This window comes from Salarias fasciatus, chromosome 23 (assembly GCF_902148845.1).
Source record: "Salarias fasciatus chromosome 23, fSalaFa1.1, whole genome shotgun sequence".
In the NCBI taxonomy this organism is placed as follows: Eukaryota; Metazoa; Chordata; class Actinopteri; order Blenniiformes; family Blenniidae; genus Salarias; species Salarias fasciatus.
In genome coordinates, this window is record NC_043766.1 from 7,242,947 (window position 1) to 7,263,932 (window position 20,986).

General features: G+C 39.2%; 2 protein-coding genes across 7 annotated transcripts in view; one reads left to right on the plus strand and one right to left on the minus strand.

Moving 5' to 3' along the window:
- LOC115381725 (discs large homolog 1-like protein) overlaps positions 1-7,629 on the plus strand; it is a 114,830-nt gene extending 107,201 nt beyond the window's left edge. For 2 of the 6 annotated variants that reach the window (XM_030083304.1, XM_030083299.1), the window contains 7 exons: positions 6-47; positions 514-564; positions 1,378-1,479; positions 2,540-2,712; positions 2,849-2,958; positions 3,741-3,832; positions 4,150-7,629. In XM_030083304.1, coding sequence (XP_029939164.1) covers positions 6-47; positions 514-564; positions 1,378-1,479; positions 2,540-2,712; positions 2,849-2,958; positions 3,741-3,832; positions 4,150-4,256 — 677 coding nt within the window. In that variant the 3' untranslated portion in view covers positions 4,257-7,629. Of the gene's footprint in view, positions 1-5; positions 48-510; positions 565-1,377; positions 1,480-2,539; positions 2,713-2,848; positions 2,959-3,740; positions 3,833-4,149 lie in introns of all 6 variants that reach the window. The other 4 variants (XM_030083302.1, XM_030083303.1, XM_030083300.1 and 1 more) reach the window with 3 other exon arrangements.
- A 1,956-nt stretch (positions 7,630-9,585) lies between these two features.
- LOC115381998 (5-hydroxytryptamine receptor 3A-like) lies at positions 9,586-14,767 on the minus strand. Its single transcript, XM_030083642.1, has 9 exons — positions 14,713-14,767; positions 13,615-13,778; positions 13,297-13,341; positions 13,091-13,200; positions 11,753-11,922; positions 11,407-11,567; positions 11,040-11,250; positions 10,481-10,792; positions 9,586-9,803 (listed from the first exon to the last, which is right to left on the minus strand). The coding sequence occupies exons 1-9, from the start codon at positions 14,765-14,767 to the stop codon at positions 9,586-9,588; spliced, it is 1,446 nt and encodes a 481-aa protein (XP_029939502.1).
- Between the last annotated feature and the right edge of the window lie 6,219 nt (positions 14,768-20,986).

The window sequence follows — 20,986 nt, forward strand, 5'->3', positions numbered from 1 at the left end:
TCCAGAGCTGGTAACCTCTGGCACCAGCGATAGTGAGAGTAGTTCCTGTAAGTCTAGACCCTCCTCTGTCTTTCCCTCTTCCCTCGGCTTCTTTCTCCCTCTTCCTGCTCACCTCTCCTCTCTGTTCTGCCACTTCTATCAAGCCTCAGCTACTTGAGGCGGCTGCAGCTGTGTGTGTGTGCGTGTGTGTGTGTGTGTGTGTGTGTGTGTGTGTGTGTGTGTGTGTGTGTGTGTGTGTGCGTGCGTGTGCGTGTGTTTGCGTGCGTGTGTTTTTTTCTGTGTGTACTTGCGAGTCTGTCCTGTGTACATGCACCTGTGTGTCTGTGTGCCGTGTATATTGTTTTCTGTGCATGTGAGTGCTTGTGTGCGAGTTGCTGTTTCTTTTCTTCTCCAGCCTGCTTTGCCAGAGCTGCTGAAGAAGTTTGTTCTGAACGTAGAGGAGACACGAGTGTGATTTGTCACAGAACCGTCAGTTACTACAGTATGTTGCTATTTTCTGTTTTCTGAAAGCAGCTGGCCAGGAGGAAGCCTTCCTTACCTACCAGCCTGTTATGCAACAGGAAGGTCAGTGAATAACTGTTTATCATCACCCTTCTCTTAATATTTAGATTTTTTTTTCTTTATATGTTGTTCTGAGAAAGTAATGCTCCTGAATATCCTTACAGTGAAATTGAAAAAAGTAAGCTGAAAAAAAGATCCCCCCAACTTTGATTATGAATATAAAGTTAAATCCAACTTCTCCTTGAAGATGTGTTTTAATTACACTGTTCAAATTGTAAGTTTAGAAAGCTGTGCCAATTAAAAACAAATTGTTTCGATATTGAGTATTTATTATGATCACCATAATACTTTTAATTGAGTCTATATAATTTTATTGTTGGATTTTAATTATTAAGTTTCAAAAAGGAATTTCTGAGGCCACCAATGCACAATCCAATGTAGAAAATTAGTGCATCAGTTCTAATGATTGAGTATCTTATATGTAAACTAATACAATTGTAGGCTGGCTTTCTCTTAATCAATCTGATATAAAACTGAATAGCTGCAGCTTCTTTGCTATTAACTATTATCAGGGTGCTAAATGAACAGTCAGATCAACTGAGTGCAGAAAATTCTTAGAATATCTATCTCAGATAGTAGGAAATAATGACCGTCGTCTTAAACATGCATAAGATTAGTTCTACTAAAGGAAAACACATCAAGTTTAAATGTCTTACACTTTCTCCCTATTTACAACGTCAGTTAGCACAGATTTGTATCAAGGTTTTACATGTATTTGATTTATTAGGGTTTTATTAAAAAAAGGGGAAACAGTTTTCCTGTTTAGTGTTGGCAATGTGAATGACGTTACTAAGTTTTTCATTTTTGCTTTTCAAGTTAATTACACACGGCCAGTCATCGTACTCGGACCAATGAAGGATCGGGTCAACGACGATCTCATCTCCGAGTTCCCCGACAAGTTTGGCTCCTGCGTCCCACGTGAGTTTCTCCAAATCATCGTATAATCTGTCAACAAGCTGTACAGGCGACATAAACTTTGTATTGGAGGCCACACTGGAGACAGGGGTTGTTTATAATGATGATTTAAACAACTCTTGGTTTAATTCAGAAGTTGTTTTTCAAGCTCAATATCAGTTTATTTTTATGTTTATTTTAGTTTTTAAGTTAAAAATAAATTGAAGGGAATTGGATGGCCATTTTAATGACTTAATATTGTTTCAGATGAGCTAAAGTCATTACTCCCCTCCCAGGGAAGTTTGTTATTTTCTCCAGAACATCAAAAAGTGTTGACTCAAAAATCTCCAGGCAAGATAAACAAGCTCCCAAGTTGATCTGCAGCTAAAGGACTGGTAGTTTACATGCTCACACAAATAGATTATACATGCAGTTTGCATGCATTTTCCAGAATTTCCCAGTTTGGGATTATTAAAGTAATGCTCTATTCTAATTTACTCTACAAGTCATCAACTATGAATCCACTGTGAATCACATCAAAGGCTGCAACTTATGTAGAGCCAGGTGAATCAATGCCTCTGACTGGAACATCAGCGTTGCTGCTAAATGCTGAGCCGATTTGTACCTCCTATATTCAGATGCATTAAAAACACCTACAAATTATGCAAATGTTACCAGACATTGTTCATCTCATTGCATGTTGTACATTAATCAATTACTATAAACTCGTCACAGTATTTAATGTATGGATAACATACCGATATTTCACATTCATGAAGGCCAATGAGTTGAATAGAATTTGGATGCTGGGTTACTTTAACTCTGTTTTCATACCTACAAACCCTTAATAGATCAGATCTGGCTCTAATGTAATATAAAGGGTAAATCATTTTCAGATGACATCTCTTGTAAATTAATTCACACCAAGAACATGGATGGTTCATTTAAAACAATATCCTATTTATTACATTATCCTATCAGTGGTTATATCGTGACTGTTTTTAATGCTGGCTTCTTGTTGACAGTCTGAGACACTGATACTATGTTTTCCTTTAGCGTAACATGTGAACACTCTCATCCTCAGACACCACACGGCCACGGCGGGACTATGAGGTGGACGGTAGAGATTACCACTTCATGTCCTCCAGAGAGCTCATGGAGCGGGAGATACAGGAACACAAGTTCATTGAGGCCGGACAGTACAACAATCATCTGTATGGAACGAGCATACAGTCCGTCAGAGAGGTTGCTGACAAGGTGAGACTGACTGACGCACGGTGAATAGAGGATTGCTTGGAGGTAAATGAGGGGCAAGTCCTGCAAAGGAAGCAGAGTAAATGACTGTTGGCAGAGTACCTCACATGTACTGTCTCTCTCTCTGTCCGTCTGTCAGGGTAAACACTGCATATTGGATGTATCAGGGAATGCGATAAAGCGTCTCCAGATGGCAGGCCTCCATCCCATCGCTATCCTCATCAGACCACGCAATGTTGACAACATTCTGTAAGTAACATAAACATTTTGAGACCACCTCCAAATCACAGACAATATTGAGTTTAACCTGCAAGTACATTTCTTAGCCTCTGTTGAGCTCTGTCGTCAAATAGACAATAGAAACTACTATGGATGGGAGCATATTGACATTCTACAAAGACTTAAATATCCCAACATTTACACCACTTTGTCAACTATGACCATGTTGATTAAGTCACAACTGCAGAAACGTCATGTCAAACATAATTTAAACATTATGTAAAAAAATCCAAATGTGACTGTGCAACAACATCATAAATGTATGGCATTAAATTATACCTTAATGACATTTCTAAGTTTAAAATAGCAAATATGAATCTATCCATTTTTCTAAATCACTTCATGCCGATATTTTCTTTTCATTAATAAGTCCAGTATAAAAATACCGATAATTTATGTTGCAAAACTGCCATGTTTTACATGAAAATGGAACATACACAGTGACACTGTAAATTTGCCAAGGCTTGTTAAATTCATGTGAACACAGAGTATATTTTCCTCTTTTGTAAAACACTTGTTAGATGTTTATTTTCTGAGGCATCATTCAAAATACAATATAAAATGATTGTTGCATGGTTAGTGCAGCATCTCAATTCCACTTCAACGAATGTCAAAAATCATAACATCACAGCAATGGAGCTCAAATCAGTTTGGTCACTTAGTTTATATAAATGTGTGGAAAACAGTTTTTAAGCCCATATCTTGTTGTGGCATTTCATTTATCTAATCCTCTTGTTCATTTGCTTCTGCAGAGAGATGAATAAGCGTTTCACCGAGGAGCAGGCAAGGAAGACCTTTGACAGAGCTGTCAAACTGGAGCAGGAGTTCACAGAGTACTTCACCGGTTAGTTACCTGTAAAACACACTCACACTGTGGCAGCCCTACATGTACAAAAGCTTGTTCAGGGCCCGTTCTACCTCACATGAAGTAAAACGTATACAAGAATTTTCAAATGTAGTTATTTTGATCAAAGCAACTGCTTTTCTAAATTCATTCACCGGAGGTCACTATGCTGGGTAAAGGGCAAAAAGCACAAAAATCTTGAACTGTGTTGTAATAGATAGATAGATAGATAGATAGATAGATAGATAGATAGATAGATAGATAGATAGATAGATAGTACTTTTATTTCATTGACTCTTCCATTGCTCTGATTGCAGGTATCGTTCAGGGCTCAACTCTGGAAGAAGTTTACGCACAGGTGAAGCAGATCATCGAGGAGCAATCTGGTCCATACATCTGGGTTCCCACGAAGGAGCGACTCTGAATAAACAATACACATATAGCATATTTACACACACATTGCTCTCTCTACACTTGTCTAATTTTCTGTTATCGGCCTGCTTCCGCTCTCTCTCTCTTTCTCTTTCTCTTTCTTTCTCGTTCTCCCTCTACTTCTCTTGTACGCACACATCTCTACACATGTGCATATTTACACAAGCACACAAAGCGGGGCGAGGCTGGGACTATCTGGGACTGCTGCTCCCTGAAGCGGGAGAAGCTCATGTCTGTCCAGCAGCCTGTTGGTGGATCGTCATACAGCTCAGTTCCTTAATGTTTAAGGAGGTGGTTTCAAATCAAGGCGACATGTACCATTATCTGATTTAGTTCATTATTGTTCTTCTTATTGTTGTTGTCGTTGTTGTTTTCATATTAACGAAGGGTAATGCATTCATGTATGGGTTTGTAATGATAATATTGTCACCAAGAGGCAGACTTTTGCACGCTGTAGCTTTAAGAGCATGTTTTTGGGACAAAATCTTGATCTCCTGATTCCCTGTCTGTCTCTGCTCACGGCATCATGCACATTTAGAGTTTGTCTTTCTTGTCTTTCTCCACAGTTTTCTCATCTCCTTCATCAACTCATTCCCTCATTTCCTCCTTTTCTCTTTCAGCTGATTTTAGATGTGAGGTGAAAGTAACGTATGGTCCCCAGCTTTTTGGCATGAAGGCAAAATCAAACTTTACTGGTTAGACATCTAGCAAGAACAAAAATAATTATTGATTTAGATTTTTTTTTTTTTTTTTGTGATTGAGGCATTGCTAAATGGTTGAAAAGTATAAACGGAAAAAAATAATTAGATTATATTTAGCTAAGTAAAGTAAAATGTATTCCATCACTGTTTTGTTACTGAATGATTAAAAAATGAGTATACAGCCTCTTAATGGTGGTGGTGGAGTATCCAAGGCTCTGGGCCTTTATTTATCAAACCTCTGAGAATCATGTTAAAAAAATCTACTCTTATGAGTTGAGACCAAAACTCATAGATCTTCCCCAGTTTTAGGCAAGTGATGTGAGCAAAACCTTTAATACTCTTTCAAAACAATCTTTATAATTTCACATGTGGCTCCCAAGTAGAAACAACCAATCTGAGAGTAGAATCTGGGCTCATCCTCACCTGCTCCATTGGGTGTCTGTCAGAAGCCTTATATCCCTTAAACTGAAATAATCCAAGTATCTGTATACAGCAAGAAAACTGGATGGAATAAAAGAAAATTAGGCTCAAGCTACAATGATGAACAATTAGTATTCATAAAAGGAAAGTTGGGTAATGACCGGAATCTAATGAAGTATTCATGCGGCAGAGTTGTATGGGACGGGATCACAAATGCAGTCAGAACACACTTTTCTTCTTGTCATGTGCATTTCTACCTTTAAGTAGATAGATGAGTGCTGAGGTCAAGAATGGGACTGTAAACTGAATCATCTCGAGAATCCTGTTTTCACGTGTAACATTCAAGATGCAGGTGTTCCTCTAAGATACTCAAATCATCTGAGATTCATTTTCCAAGTAGCTTTAATTCGTGAGCATAATGAAAAGTGAGAGATTTTGGCTTCTGTCTTTCACATAGGTTCTAAATTTTACTCAATCGTGAAATTTTCCAATAAGTACTTTTGATTGTTGTCTCCGAGTTTTCGTTCCCATAAGGGATTTTTTTTTCTTGCCTTTCTATCCACTGCCTCTCCCTCCTCTCTATCTCGTAGCTTCATTGCTCTCCTCCTCCTCTTCCTTCCACATCACTGAGACATAGTTAAGCGCTCCACATTTAACAGTGTATCATCATCTTCATCATCGCTATCATGATCATAATCATCAGCATCATCATTACAGCTTTCCTTCTTACTGTAGTTGCACTAATGAGGGCTGGTTTCTTAAAAGCATCTTTGTGCGACAGGGCTGATACCGTTCCAGTGTTTTAAAACTTTTTTTTTTTTTTTTTTGGGTGGGTCTTTTCTTTCGGTGCATGGTGATATGATGCACTCACTTTTATTGCAGTGATCAATATGCTGGTTTAAAGGAACAACGTTCTTGGACAATATTACTGTATGCCACTGCTCATTTTGAAGTGAAACCTGCTAGCAACATGAACTAATCCGCTGCATTAGCATTTTTGCCAACATGTTTTTGTTTTTGTTTTGTTTTTTTCTTCCATGCTGAGCTTTCTGTTTGAGAGTTCGGTTTCAGCTCATGTAAATGACTACTATAACGGTCCCCATGTATGGCCTCAGCACTCGGTATGTTTATGCATGTAACACCTATGCTTATTTCCTTTGTTGATATTATCCAGATATGGGTTGCATTTTCAATATGATCACACAAATGTCTACTCTCTTTGCTGAAAGGTGCAGTGAGACTACTGAAACAGGGCTCTAGTCCAACATTTGTTCAGACTAAACAATATGATCATTGGTATTCATGGGCCAGCAGGTTTTGGCCACAAACATTTGATGCTGTCAATTTCCAAAATGGAAGGGTGTTTTTTTTTTTTTTTTTGGTTCATTTAACATCACCTTACACCATCCCATTGATGAAACAGTGGGTCAGAGTTTTCCCTGAATAACAAGAACTGACAGGGCCATCAGTTAATGTCAACATGACTTTGTTTACATCATCTAAATCACCTTCAATTCAAATCATGTTGTGTATGTCGACTCTCGATCAGCTTTGCCAGAACTTCATCATTCAGGGTTGAAAGTAGACATCTGTGAGGACCATCTGCTGAGTAAAAGTGGAAATCTAATGCTTGATATTTGTGCAAAAAAAACTCAGTGTGACCAGTTGACACAAGAACTCGGATGAGTGCTGAGGTCAAGAATTGGACTGTAAACTGAATCATCACGAGAATCCCGTTTTTACGTGTAACATTCAAGATGCTTTTGGTAACACAGCCCCTTGTATGGACCTTGTCAGCCACTGACTACCCATCTTCACCCTCAGCCCCCCTGAGGCTACTTCTCCAAGCTGACTGGAGACCAGAGACATACAGAAAGACTGTTCTGTCATGAGAGTAGCGCTTAGATCCAAATGATGCACCGTTTTTACCACATGTGTGATTAAAGCTTTAATGTTTCCTCGCAGAATGTCCAGCTTAACTAAACTTCTCTCCATCTGTTATCCTCACTGATTGAAGTAGATGAGTGGTGTTTATCAGATGACAGAATCTGACTCTCTATATGACTCTGGCTGTGTTTTTGTGCCGGGGGACCATGCCACTGTCTGTTAGAGTAAAGCACCGATGCAAAGAATCTATTACAGATATGGATCTATATCTAACATATTAACATATTATAATATTTATCCCTGCTCTAACTGCCTATTTTGGTACAAAATAAATAAAAGTCTTTAATGAAGTCTTTACTGGAGTCCTTTGATTATGCTGAAGTCACACACACATAGAAAACACACACACACACACACATCACACAGAGATGATCAATTTTCAGTTTGTCAATCCATTTAATTGTCTCAATAGATAGAAGAGACCTCAAATTCATTTTACCATTATTGATTGACTAATGCATTCATCTTCCATGCCTGCTTTATTAAGACACTCCATCACAGATCAAGCAGTCACACAGCGACCCACACAGACCGACAGCAACTTCAGAGCCCCAAATCAAGAAGGAAGACAAATAAACCTCATATGTCAAGTCCACTAGAGCCCACAATGAGGCAGTGGTTCTAAACACTGCGCCACTCATGCAGTGAACATAACCTTTGTAACCATCCCACAATGAATTTCTGAAAACACAGAACGTAGAACGTAGATCTTTTAGTGTCCTGTTTTCAAATGGCAAACATGTCATCTAATTTGGATATTTTGGGGAAAAATCATGCTATATTGAATTTTGATGGCTTTTCTTCGGGGCTGAGGATGCTCTCTCGCTTCAGTAATGAGTTAGATTGTACTTTAACACATGGACTGACGGGCCGATGTGGCTCAGTGGGGAGAGCAGTCGTCCCACAATCGAGGGAGTTCGAGTTCAATTCCTGGCTTCTCCTGTCTGCATGTTGAAGTGTCCTTGGGCAAGACACTGAACCCTGAACTGCCTCCAGTATTGTACATCACTTTGGAAAAAAGTGTCTGCTAAATGGAATTGTAGAACACATTCTTTGAAATGTGTCTTAACTGATGAACTCAGTTATATTATCTTCAAGTGATTGAGATTCAGACCGAGTATTGATTCATTCATAAAGCTATATCAGTTTAATAGAAGATGCTTTGCAGTTTGAATATTATCACTTCCTGAAACAAACAGATTTAATGAGCAATGAAAAAAAAAAAAAGAAGTGGCGACAGACAAGCTGATAAATGAACAACATGCATACAGCAGCACACATCCTAATGTAAGATCAGCAACTGTTTAAGGTTCCTAATGCATTGAATATGCTGCAGATACTCGCTAATCTCACCGCTCATTAAAGTCAAATATCAGCCATGTTGTTGTTATGAGTATTTCAAGATTAATGAGGCACACCTTCCACATCTAACAGGACTATTGTGGAAAAGAGATGAGCACCAGTGTTAACTCTGCCAGCTGCTCAGTGATCAGGGGCAAGAGAGAGAGACAGCAGCAGTGCAGCTCTTCAACTGTTTATACATTGTTTTATGTGTGCATTTTATGTATGTATGTCATAGGTAAAGCTACTTTATTTTAACAGGCCAGTAGAGGGCCACGCGCCCAGTTCAGGGATGAATGTAACAATAAACAAAAATCAGGATGTGCTCACAAATTATTAAGAAATAAGTCAACACTTTGGAATTTTGTGGTTTTCTGCAGTAGGCAATTTATTGTGATTAAATCTGCCATTAAATCACAAGCGTCAACCCCAATTATAATATTCTATGTCTTTACCCATTAAAACCTGTAGCTATGGTACTGCTTTTGAAATGAAAAACTGGAAAGTATGTGAAGCACAAAAGTCAAGGTTAGTCCAGTCGTCAAAGCAAATTGTCATTTCAAAACATACAGTGTGAACACACAAAGCCAGAGCTTCAGTAGAAAAGACACCAATTTACTTAAAGCGTCAGCTAACAGCTGACTTTGTCCCAAATTACACAAACACTTATGTATCTACTAATATATTTAGTCTGTTTAGATGTATTCAAATCAAAGTCAGTCAGTATTTAGTCAAAATGCTTGTATTTTACAATCCATAATCTGTGTTTTCCGACCAATAAATTAACAAGTTTATTCTGTATTGCTTGGAAACCACCCACATTGCACAGCACATTTTCTGCTAATCAGGAACAACATTACACAACACAATGATATTTTTTTTTTTTTAATGTCTGGGTTCATGGTCACATTTTTAGGATTGGCTAATCCAGACACACCACATGGAGATGATGACTAATGCGTAGAAGGTGATAAGCAGCAGGTAGATCCTAAAAAGCAAGAAGTCGAGGACATATCCCACATGACACCATTGGTCCTGCAGCTCACTCTCCTTCTGTAGGGATGTGAGGTGAGCCCGAAGGTCGCCCAGGTACTGACAGATCTGCGAAAGCTCTGGCATAGCAGATATACCTAACACCGGAAAAGAGGGATTACACAGGATTACATCCAAAGATTTTGCAAGATTATTACAATTTCTTACAAATACTCCAACAGTAAGAGAATTCTTTGTGAAATTTTCTATTAGCGCTTCAGCTCATATGTGTCTCAGATTGAGGATGCCACTCCAGTCCTACCAAGTCTGCAGAGATTTGATTAATTTCGCACCAAGTATAATTTTTTTATTGAATGCCAAACCGCCTGATGGTTTTCACACTATAAGCTGTTTAACTAATAGCTATTGGAATCCATTGTCATGACTCTCCTGATGTTACTTAGATGCTTTTCATTTGTGAAATCTTTGTACGTGCTTTGCACTCATAGGTTTACTAAAGCAAAATACATTTTTCTGCAAACACAATGTGTCCTTTCAATACAAATTTCACATTTGCCGTACTTCAATCCAGGCCAAATAATCCTTCTCACTAAGTTGTGTAATACTTAGATTTGATATCAGTTTCTCAATTTATGGTAACATTTAAGATTTTACAGATATCTTCCTACGAGAAACTTGCATATGTCTGGTCCTGCTTTTATTATTATTTTTGTTCATCTCTTTTTTTTAAATTACATTTTACTCGTTGGATTGTTTTTGCTCTGCTATAAGGTGCTGTGCAAACAGTGTTATGATATGGTGGAGCAATACTCACTGGCTCCACTGTGTGTAGGTGGGTTGCTGGTTGGCTGTTCAGTGGGCGCTTGGCCGGCTGGTTCAATAATCCACGGTCCTGAGCTGTCATTGGACGAGTCAACTGTCTTATTCTGCGGCTTTACAGATGGGGGTTGGACATCATCAGGCCAGCGGTAACAAATGAGATTGGCTATATGCTTGAGGACAACCACTCTGACCCAATTAGGGACCTCCTGGTACTTCATGGAGCTGTGGTGGAGGACATTGGTGATGATAACAGTTTCCAGAAGACTGATTACCATGAGAGCCAGACACACTGAGAAATAAATTCCTGAAACATATTCAGAAAAAAAAAAAAAAAGAAAAAAAATCAGACAGCAGATTATGTACATCAAAGAAAAAGCTCTTGAAAAGGGTGTTTGTGTCATAATTTACTACATCTCAGGTTTTTGGAAAATCACTCAGGATTGTAGCTTTCAAAAACTCCCCGATAAGACTGCACTCTTCTTCAGAGAAGGAAAGTTGTGTATCTTGGGATACTTTTCCATATTGTGAAACAGCTGTTTGAAACCTCTGACCTATAATAGGTGTGCCATTTGCTGTGCTGGGCAGCAAGTCGTTCATGATGAGCAGGAAGACTGTGTAGCCCAAGATGAGTGTCATTTTGAAGGAGGCACGGTCAACGCTGTGGGGGGGCAGGTAGAACGACAGGATGTCAATAAGCATGAGAAAGGAGCTGGGGATCAGCAGGTTGACCACATACAGCACCGGACGCCTCTTTATCACCACCTGCAGAACAATTAAAGCCGACAGTTGAAATGGGTCACAATTTGCTGTGATGAATATGACTCCATCCTGACATCAAGACTGAAGCAAATATTAAATAAAATAAAAATTTTGACAATACTTTGACTGAAAATGTCTGTGAAAGCGCTTTTCTCTGACCCAAAAGGTGATGATGTCCCACTCGTCGATTCCAAACTGAAGGATGGAGGTCTCTCCCAGTATATCCACCAGCTCCCACTCTCCACTGGCTTCAAGGTAACGTTTGGAGTTTCCAGACATCTCTTTAAAAGTCAAGGCTGGACTCACCCTCACATCCCGTACTATGAAAGACAGCAACAGTGAAGGAAACCAGACCATTCAATTTTGTGAATATTCGTTCGTTACACATCTCATTTCACCTGTTCTATAGTTTGGTATGATCATGTTGATTTTTCAATACTGGTAAAGGAGTTTACATATGCTATGATTTGGTAATGTTAAGAAAGGAAGTTTTTTTTTTTCTCACTGGTGTGCATGTAAGAGCCAAAGGTAAATGTACAATTCTGTACATCAAAAGGAAAGCTGAAGATCTCCAGGTTGCAGGCAGAGACGAGCCGCAGCATCCTGTCCCAGCGGATATGTCCGGTGTGGTTAACGTAGACGTAAGGACACGCCTGAGAAACATCATCATCCACACTGGGCAGGGTTGAAGACACAACATTAACATTTCAATTACTCCCACTGTGAATGTAAATACAATATATTACACTTTTTTATTGCAGTTTGAAGAACTATCAATATTGAAACTAAGCAAAGAAGGCATAAATTCTAAATTCCTTTCATTTATATTGAAGTCTTTCATACATGGGTCAAAAATGTGTATATGTATGTGTGTGTGTGTGTGTGTGTGTGTGTGTGTGTGTGTGTGTGTGTGTGTGTGTGTGTGTGTGTGTGTGTGTGTGTGTGTGTTAATTACAGATGTTATTCAAATATGTGACCTATTTCTACATCTGAATTTTACTCGGGCTTCTGTAACTCAAATTAATGGTGCTACTACTGACCTAATTCAATATTCAGGGATGTCTTTGCCTGCTTTCCCCACATAGGGGCGCAATAGCCCCCTTCTGTGATTGACTCAAAACCAGCTGACAGTGCTGTGAATGTGTGCATATTGTTTTTGATATTGCCACTAAATGCTACAAGTAATCCTCTTTTTGCTTGTATCAGACATGTTGAGGCATCCAGATGTTTAAAGTTATCAAAAATATTTTCCCATGTTACTCTGTTTCTCTGCTGCTCAATCATTGTCTACTAGCCCAATTCTTTTAAATTATAATCATACCCAGAGCAAACCTATGCACACATTGAAAGGACCTCAGACTCCAGTATTTCAACCCAGACCTTCTTGCTGTGAGGGGAGAGTGCTATGATCATTAAAAAAAAAAAAAAAAAAATGTAGAGCTCGAGGCTCGATCTGTTTGGCTCTTCATTTGGACATGATGCTAAATTGTGGGATATTCTGTGCAACATCTCAGCTGGTTCAGACAGTCTTGGTAATATTGAAGTACAAATATAACTTGCTGTGAGAAAAAAAAAAAACTCAAACAAAACAAAAATAGTTAGCTGTAACTAAATTTATGCAATTGGTTTTTAAAACAGCAATTGTTTTAGTTGAGGAAATAGCTTTTTTCCTCTTTTTAAGTTGTTTTTTTTTTTAACACAGTTAAAATTTTGAAGTAAATTCAGTATGTTTATCCTCAGTGTGTAAGCTGTGTCTATGCAATGCCTTCAAAACTACAAACGTATTTTCACATTGTATTTGCAAAATTAGTATTTAAAGAAAATTTAGATCTGGAAAACTTACAACTCATAAACAATGATATCTGGAGACCAGAGATGCTTCACAGGGAGAGAAATCCTTGTTGCACCATCACATTCTTCAGGGTCCCAAATCAGGAACTCATTATGCCAGTACTGCAGCATATTTCAGAAGAGTATTAAATGATGTAGCTGCTTATTTTACCATATTAAATGCTTCTAATAGTGTTTGTGTTTCATGCATTTACTTACCAGTCTCAGCCACAGGAAGGTACTGAGTATTTGGGTTTTCTCATTCTGGAATACAGTGAACAGCAACAGAAGATTGTATGAAAGTGAGTGCTGCTTTAAGACAATTTTAAATCCACTTTTCAATGTTGTGATGATTGAATACTGAGACATTTTTTTTTTACCAGCTAATAAATGTGAAGCCACATGAAATTCATCTGATCTCTTTCCTGTCAACAGCAGTGGCTTTTCTCCAGACCTAATGTCTCATGTTCTTCGTTCATTGTTGTTGTATGTGCACGGGCTGACTCACTAAAAAACAAACAAACAAAGGAGACATACCACCCCGAGGACAGCATACAAGGTGAAGGATATGTTAGCAATAGTTGGGTTGCTGAGGTTCACGGCTGGCCTGAAGGGTTTGAGGTCAAAAACAGCCTGCATTGACTCATAGGTTGGACCGCTGTGTCCTTCTTCACATGTGAGTTTGCTGAAACACACAGACACTGACCACAGACAGAACAGGTTCTTGAAAAGCTATCGCCTTCGTCTGACCTTAATCACGCCTTTCAATAATCAATGATTTAGAGACTCCAGAGCCGTAACGTTACGCTCGCCTGATGATTTGAAGGTCGTCAGCTTTGAATCTAAGCTTTGCTGGAAACTTTTCTGGCAGAGACAATATGATGAAAAGTTCCAAAGCAATGTAGTTCACATATTATTGATTTAATCATGAAATATTCAGTATAAGTAGAAGAAGAACAAAGAACACACCAACTTTTGAACTTTTGAATTTACATTTCTGATATACTAGTGTTTTGAAAATGTCAGTTTAAAAAAATCCTATTTGGAGGTGAAGGATTTATCAGTACATGCATTTCACTTCAGTTAGATTCAGTTAGTTAAACTAAATTCTGACTTTAAAAGATTTGTTTTATGTTTCTTTCAACCTTGCAACACGACAAGGCATTTTATTTTCCTGGTAGAAGCCACATAAGAAAAAAAGCATTGTTTTTTACTTTGGAGGGTTAAGTCAACATTTCTAGATAATTCTACACAAAAAGGTGTATCACTTCTTCAATTAGAGTATGATACATTCTTTTGATAAGTTAAAGGTCCTGATACACATCAGTCAAGCTCCAGTATTTTCTGGAGTGTGCATTTTTCAATAATTATGATCCAAACTGTAACTTTGCAAGACAAGCAAAGGCAGATAGATGCATGACTTCTAGCAAAGCCATTCTATTGCATTAGTATTTCTAATGCATGAGCTACACTTGTTTTTCATTTGCTGCCTAATTTCTCATCGGCCAGTCAGGTCACAGTGCTTATTACCCAAAGAAACAGTGCTGTCTATAATTGTTTCTGCATCAGAGCTCATTGCGTCTGGAGGTTAGATCACAAATAATTAGGCAATAAAGAAAAGCAGGGCAACGTTACCTGACAGTAGGAGCAAGCCTGCGATGAGGCTGAAACTGTGATGAGGCAGACCCATGCTGAATGTTTCCCATGGACAAATTCCTCTCACTAACCTCAAACCTAATAATATCCACAGAAAAGTTCCTGTCCGTGATGTACGTATGCACACATGTATATATGCATTCAAGAACACACTCAGCGGAACATCATCATATTCCCGAGGGGCATAATCCCTCCTGATCCACAGCTGTGATATTAAATTAAACCTGAAACCTGAGATAAAAAAATTAAAGTCCATTTGGAAGTTTGCTTCAAAGTAATATGTTTTATATCTTTCTGTATGTTAGATCACTTTGTGTTTTGTGTATTTGTCTCAATATACAGATATATTCAGATGCATGTTATATAATCTCAGCAAATGCACAACTGAACAGGTTAAATATGCATTCTATTGCCCAGATGAATATTAACCTTTACAACTATTATGTTAATGTTGCAAAAAAAAAAAAAAAAAAAAAAAGGAAACAGGTAGGACAATTTGATCTGTTGTATAGCTTAAATCGAACTGTAAAACATGCATGATTGTGCAAGAGAATTATAAACACATACAGGATGGCACAAAACTTGTTGTTTAACACCTCCGGTAACCATTCAGCCATCTTATTTTTTTATGCCCTTCTCCTGTGGGACATGAAATCTGTTCCACTCTTCAGTCCTGCTCGCCACTGGTCTTCCCCCTAACCTTATTTCATTTCCATTCTGGTTCATAAACCTGTGATCCTAAAGAAGGCTACTTAATGGATCTGTAAGGATTTTATTTAATACCCACTTCACAAGACTTTGTGTGTCTGTGTGTGAAATTTGTTGCTTCAAGAGGTTCAATATATTGTGATACTTAACCTTGGTCAGGAATAGTACGATTTAATCATTGTGAGGCCCAAATACATGCCACCCTCTTCTGCTATAGGGTTGTATCTGAATTATTGCTAATGCTGAAAAGTTGAGTGCAACAAGGTCAAAGCCGTGAATCAGCACTGACAAGGAAGGTTTGCAACATGGCAGGTTGTGATTGAAAGGAACACCATATGGGATAAGATAAGTGGATGCTGTATTTTTGCCACGGCAGAGAAAGCCACCCCCGGTATGTAAGACCACCCCAAACACCGACATCGCCTGGGTCCAGGTGCAGAGACCACTGGCCCTTAGCGGTCCTACCCTGCCATGACAACATGCAGTAGGGTCCAGTCCACAATGTGCTTCATTGTTGGGATTGGATTGGATCTCACACTTTAACTTTTTATGGTAAATAAGATAATATGAAACAACCCATTGCTAAAATTGCTTCTGTCTTTTTTTTTTTTTTTTTTTTTTTTTTTTTTTTTTAACGACAGGGTTCAAGTTATTTTAGGGTGATTTATTTCAGACTTAACATGATCTGATTTAATAAATGTGAGAGCATTTAATCTGAATAAGGCGAGTAACAAAATACTATGATCTTTTTCCAAACTGCTCAGTGTCTGGTGACCAAGGAGAAGCATTTTAATGTGAGGCCAGGACTATAACAACCATGTGTCTGTGCAAATGAAAAAGGGGAGCAAATGTTAGAAGTGAGAGAATATTGCTTCTAATGTCATGACAGTCACAGGGATTGAGCTTGAGAAAATCTGCAAAAAAGAGTCTGTAAAAAAGAGCTGTGAATGGCATCCTGCCATACATATTAACTCTTCGACTCAGCTTTCATGGCTGAGTCCAGTTGACACCAATGCTCAGGTGTGTGTGTGTGTGTGTGTGTGTGTGTGTGTGTGTGTGTGTGTGTGTGTGTGTATGTGTGTGTGTGTGTGGTGGTGGTGGGGGGGGGGGGGGGGGTGCTGTCAGTCTGCCAGGATTGAATGTGGCTGTGTGAGACTAACATGCCCCTAATATGAGTACAAGGCTTGCAGACATATCAGTAGTGGAAAAGGAATTGGCTTCCCTCATGTCTATCATGCCTGAAGCATTTTCTGCGATCCTACAATAATTTTGTGGCTAAGAGTATTATTATGCCACCACATGAACGCTGTGAGGCGTTTCTCTTGCTTTTTGGTCGGCAGCTATGAGGGCGACGACCTGTCAGGAAGTATTTTAAAACATGCCACACATCGCTTCGGTGCCTTGCGGTGTCGCACATCATATGGCTTGAAAAACCAGACAAGGATTTCAGCTCACGTTGAGCAGAGCAGGTGGCACTCGCTGAGAGTTCAAATCCCCTTAGTATTAACACCTGAACCCGGGGTCCTTTGCAGATGTGAGAAATCAAAATGTAAACACATTTTTAAGTTTTTTCCTTCAGTTGCCTGATTACCCTTCTGATTTTTTTAAAAACTTTGGTAACACTTTACTTGAAGCCCCCCTGCATAACACATTATAAGTACATTCATAAAGCATTATAATGCCATTATAACATGTGTAGCTGTAGTTATAAACATTCATAGATGATCACAATGCCAGGACCAAACCCTAACCCTAACCCTAACCCTAACCCTAACCTTAATCCTATGCTGTATACTGCTGTATAGTGAGTTATAAAGCATTGTGATCATGTATTAGTGTTTATAACTACTTATAATGTGTTATAAAGAGGGGCTTCAAGTAAAGTGTTACCAAAACTTTTGCAACCTTAATTTGAGAACAAATATCTGATTTATATTCACATCTTAAAACTGGTTGTTTTCTTGTTTGAGTTGCACATGTGACATTAAGAGATTGAACAAATCAGAGAGGAAAGGGCTGAACATTGCTGAACGGTTGGTGTTTCTGAATAACAAATACTGAATTCAGCAAGGACATCTCAAAGCATTACTGGAACTATATATTGCATGTTCATAGGAAATATGCTATCTTTGTTTGAACAGTCACATTTTGAAGTACAGTGTATTTCAGTTTCACCAGTATCTCAACTTCTTTTTAAGTAAACCTGTGAACACTGCTTCTGTCTCTGTTGCAAAGGGATGGTGTAGGGGGTGGATAAGCCTGAAAAAACTTCCTAATGAGACACTAATTAACAACCTTGGTGAAGCAACAGATCAGAACCAGGACCAGAATGGGGATCAGGAAAATATCAAGTTTGAGGCAGTGAATGGAGGCAGTGGATCACTTCAGGGCAGATCCTTCTTGAGGAGAGTGAAGCTCACAGCAGGTAATTGTTAAAGTTCCTGACAGTTGCTGAGCTTAATGAAAATGAGCTTTTGGTCCAGTCTGGTGGTTTCATTGTGAAGCTTCTGACTCTTGAGACTGGTCCTCCGCACAAATGAATCCTGGTCGTGCAGTGCGGCTTGTAGCTCCTTATGTTCCTCTGAAAGCTGCCATGGAACATCTTAAAATTCTTGCTAATGCTGCACAAATTGTGGAAAGGTTTGAGATTGGCTTGAATTATCAGAATCAGAAACAGAAAGGTTTACTGACAAGTACAGTAGCCTATCCGAGGAATTTGTTTTGGTGGAGGTGCAAACAGACAAAGGAAGGGACAGACTTAAAAAGGCACAAGTATAAAATATAAATAGGAGGCATTAAGACACAAACAAATCGCCAATTAATAGGGAAACCAGTTATTCCAAAACACCGCCTCCTCTGCTCGTTAACTGCTAAGTTCAGGTGACTGGAGCTTGCTGCGGAAAACTGAAACTCAGAGATGTCGTCAGTCGTTTGCATGAAGGCAGCGGACACATCTTGGACTCATAAGACACACAGGAGACACAAGAAGGAAGTGTGGATAATTTGCACATGGGAACGGCCCTCAGACAGCTGTGAACCAGCTCTCGTCGGCGGTTGTTTAACTGAAAGACTGACAACAGCAAATGTATTTATCTGTTCACACAGGTCAAACTCTACTCAGCTGCAGTGGATGAACTGGACGCTGCAGCTGAGCTCCTACCTCACACACCAGGTACACACTGTGGATTCTAAAGCAAGACATTGGCGTCATAAGTCGAAGAGTCTGTTCAACCTGTAGCAAGACTGCATCACAACCATGTTTGCTTTCAGGAGGGTGAGCAAAGAAAATATTAAGAGAAATTTTTGCGTGAGCATAATGGCAGCACAATGGAGAGCCTGGCTCTGTGGATGAACACCTTGCTCCTCTGTTATCCACGGCTCCTCTCTTCCCAGACCAAGAGGGACCGTCGCACCTGCAAGCAGAAATTCCACTCAGCATGTTTGGTGAACCTATGTGGTCTTCAGATAGTAGTGTTAAGGCTGCTGCCGTATTCGTAGTGTGTGTGTGTGCGCGTGCGTGTGTGGGATGGTTTCTCCCTCTGCTTCACCTTCAGGCTCTCCAGGCATGGAGGTGATAATTGAATAACTGGCTGAGGCACCAGACCATCAGGGAGGATACAGCGGCCTCCAATCACGGGTGGCCATGGGAGGAGCCTCCTCTTCAAAAGCCTGGCGGGAGGATCACTCTTGGGGCGGCTGTGTCTGATCAGTGGCCTGTTGCTCCTCACTCGTCTGGCTGGGCAGTAGCAAACTGATCTGTGTGTTTGGACTGAGTTTTGTTGAATTGCCTGTGCATTTGTGTGGCCAGTTAGTGTTTGTTCTGTTTGATCATCAGTGGGGATCACCTTTGGAATAGTTTTGGTTCTTCGTTTCGTGTTGTTTTGATTGATGGTGTCCCTTAGTTTCTGTAACCCTTTTTATTTATTAAACACCTCTGTTTACCTTCAACATCTGGGTTTTATGTTACTTCTGTTCTCCTTCTGAGCCGTGGTCGTAACAGTAGCACTGATTAGTGCAGTCTGTCATTGAAAATGTTTTAACTAATTGATTGCAACTCTGACCACAGTTAATCACAATTCATCGCATCATTTTTGATTTTGAAACAAAATCATCAATTTGATGCACAAAAATGACTTTATAACTTAAGTGGAGCAGTTTCACATCAGAAGACAGTGATCAATGTGGAATGTGAACCATCCAACATTTTAAAGTTGAGATGCTCAAGGGCAGGCCAGTCTCATTTTCTCTTTCAGTGTTTAACAGTCGAAAACATAGACGGCCACATAACATTTTCAAGTTTCAAATAGGGAATATGCTCCTCGTAATTCACCTGTGCTGCACAGAGATGAAAACAACAATGTCCAAATGACAGTAAAATGAGTTTTCTCTCTTCTTTCTTTTCTTTGAGCCAATTGCTTCTCAAACACTAATTCTGTGATGAATCACAATGAAAAAAAAATTAATCATAGACAGCCCTCCATTATTAATAGTGATTAATGTGATTAAAACTGACAGCACTAGTACTGATTATACCCAATCACATTTTTGCAGTTGCAGTTGTTATTTATGGGAGTAACAAACTCTCTCTATCTTCTTTGTTCAATACAAACGGTTCACCTTGAGCAACAAGTCCACCCCTCCACTCAGCAGATAAACCTTCTTCTAAATGCCGCAATATTGATTTTATGATTAATGGTCATGACCTGGATATTGAAGTGTTGTTCCTCTGTTGTGGAAATGTCTGTGAACAAAGAAGTTTGAGAAACAGATCTGTCTTTGTGGAAGTTTTATTTTCGCCTTTGCAGCAAAGGAGAAGAGGTTACTGGAGGATTCCTCAGTAAGTCTTCCAAAGAACAGAATACTGCACTTAGCAAGCACAAGGTTGGCTAGTTTTGGCACACACAAGTTAAATGGGAGAGAAAAGTTTAAATATACTGAGTAAGGCATGATTATACAAATTGTTCATTCTTGGAAAAAAAAAAAGAAAGAAAAAACCCAGTCACAACACTCCATCCCATCAGATGCACTGTTTAAGGTCAAATGTTTCAAATATACTTGTATAGATGTGCATAAAGCTGGAGGAAGGCAGAGTAAAGGAGACGATATGCCAGAGGCCACATATTTCTTCTTTCTTAACACGACGAGAGCTTTAGATGCTGTCCATCATCCTGCTGTCGTCTTACTATGACTCACTTCCATGAGCGCAGTCCGACAGACATCACCAATAAGCAGCCACCCTGTTTGTAAGCAGTCGGTTCTCTGGCCTTTCTGGCCAGTGAGCCCCATTGTTTGTAGACTTTGTTACTGTACTTAATAATTAGCCAGGCCGAGTTAGCTCTCATTTAGCTCCCACAGACCCATTTGTGAGGTCATTAGCATTCCAAGCCTTTTGCAGGGGAATTAGTCTGTATTCTGTGCATGGCTTAAGCTCATGTGCCTGTCACTGTGACTCTTCATATAAGTAGCTTTATTGTAATGTTGCTCATGCAGTCTTTTTTTCTTTTTTTTTGTTCCTTGTGTGGCATACCCCTTCACTTCCACTTCT

Coding starts and splice junctions, on each gene's coding strand:
- LOC115381998 (XM_030083642.1), bottom strand. CDS start 14,767: ATGGGTCTGCCTCATCACAGTTTCAGCCTCATCGCAGGCTTGCTCCTA. Junction 13,342..13,614: donor TGTATGCTGTCCTCGGGGTG/GTATGTCTCCTT, acceptor ACTGTATTCCAG/AATGAGAAAACCCAAATACT. Junction 13,201..13,296: donor CCTTCCTGTGGCTGAGACTG/GTAAGTAAATGC, acceptor AATATGCTGCAG/TACTGGCATAATGAGTTCCT.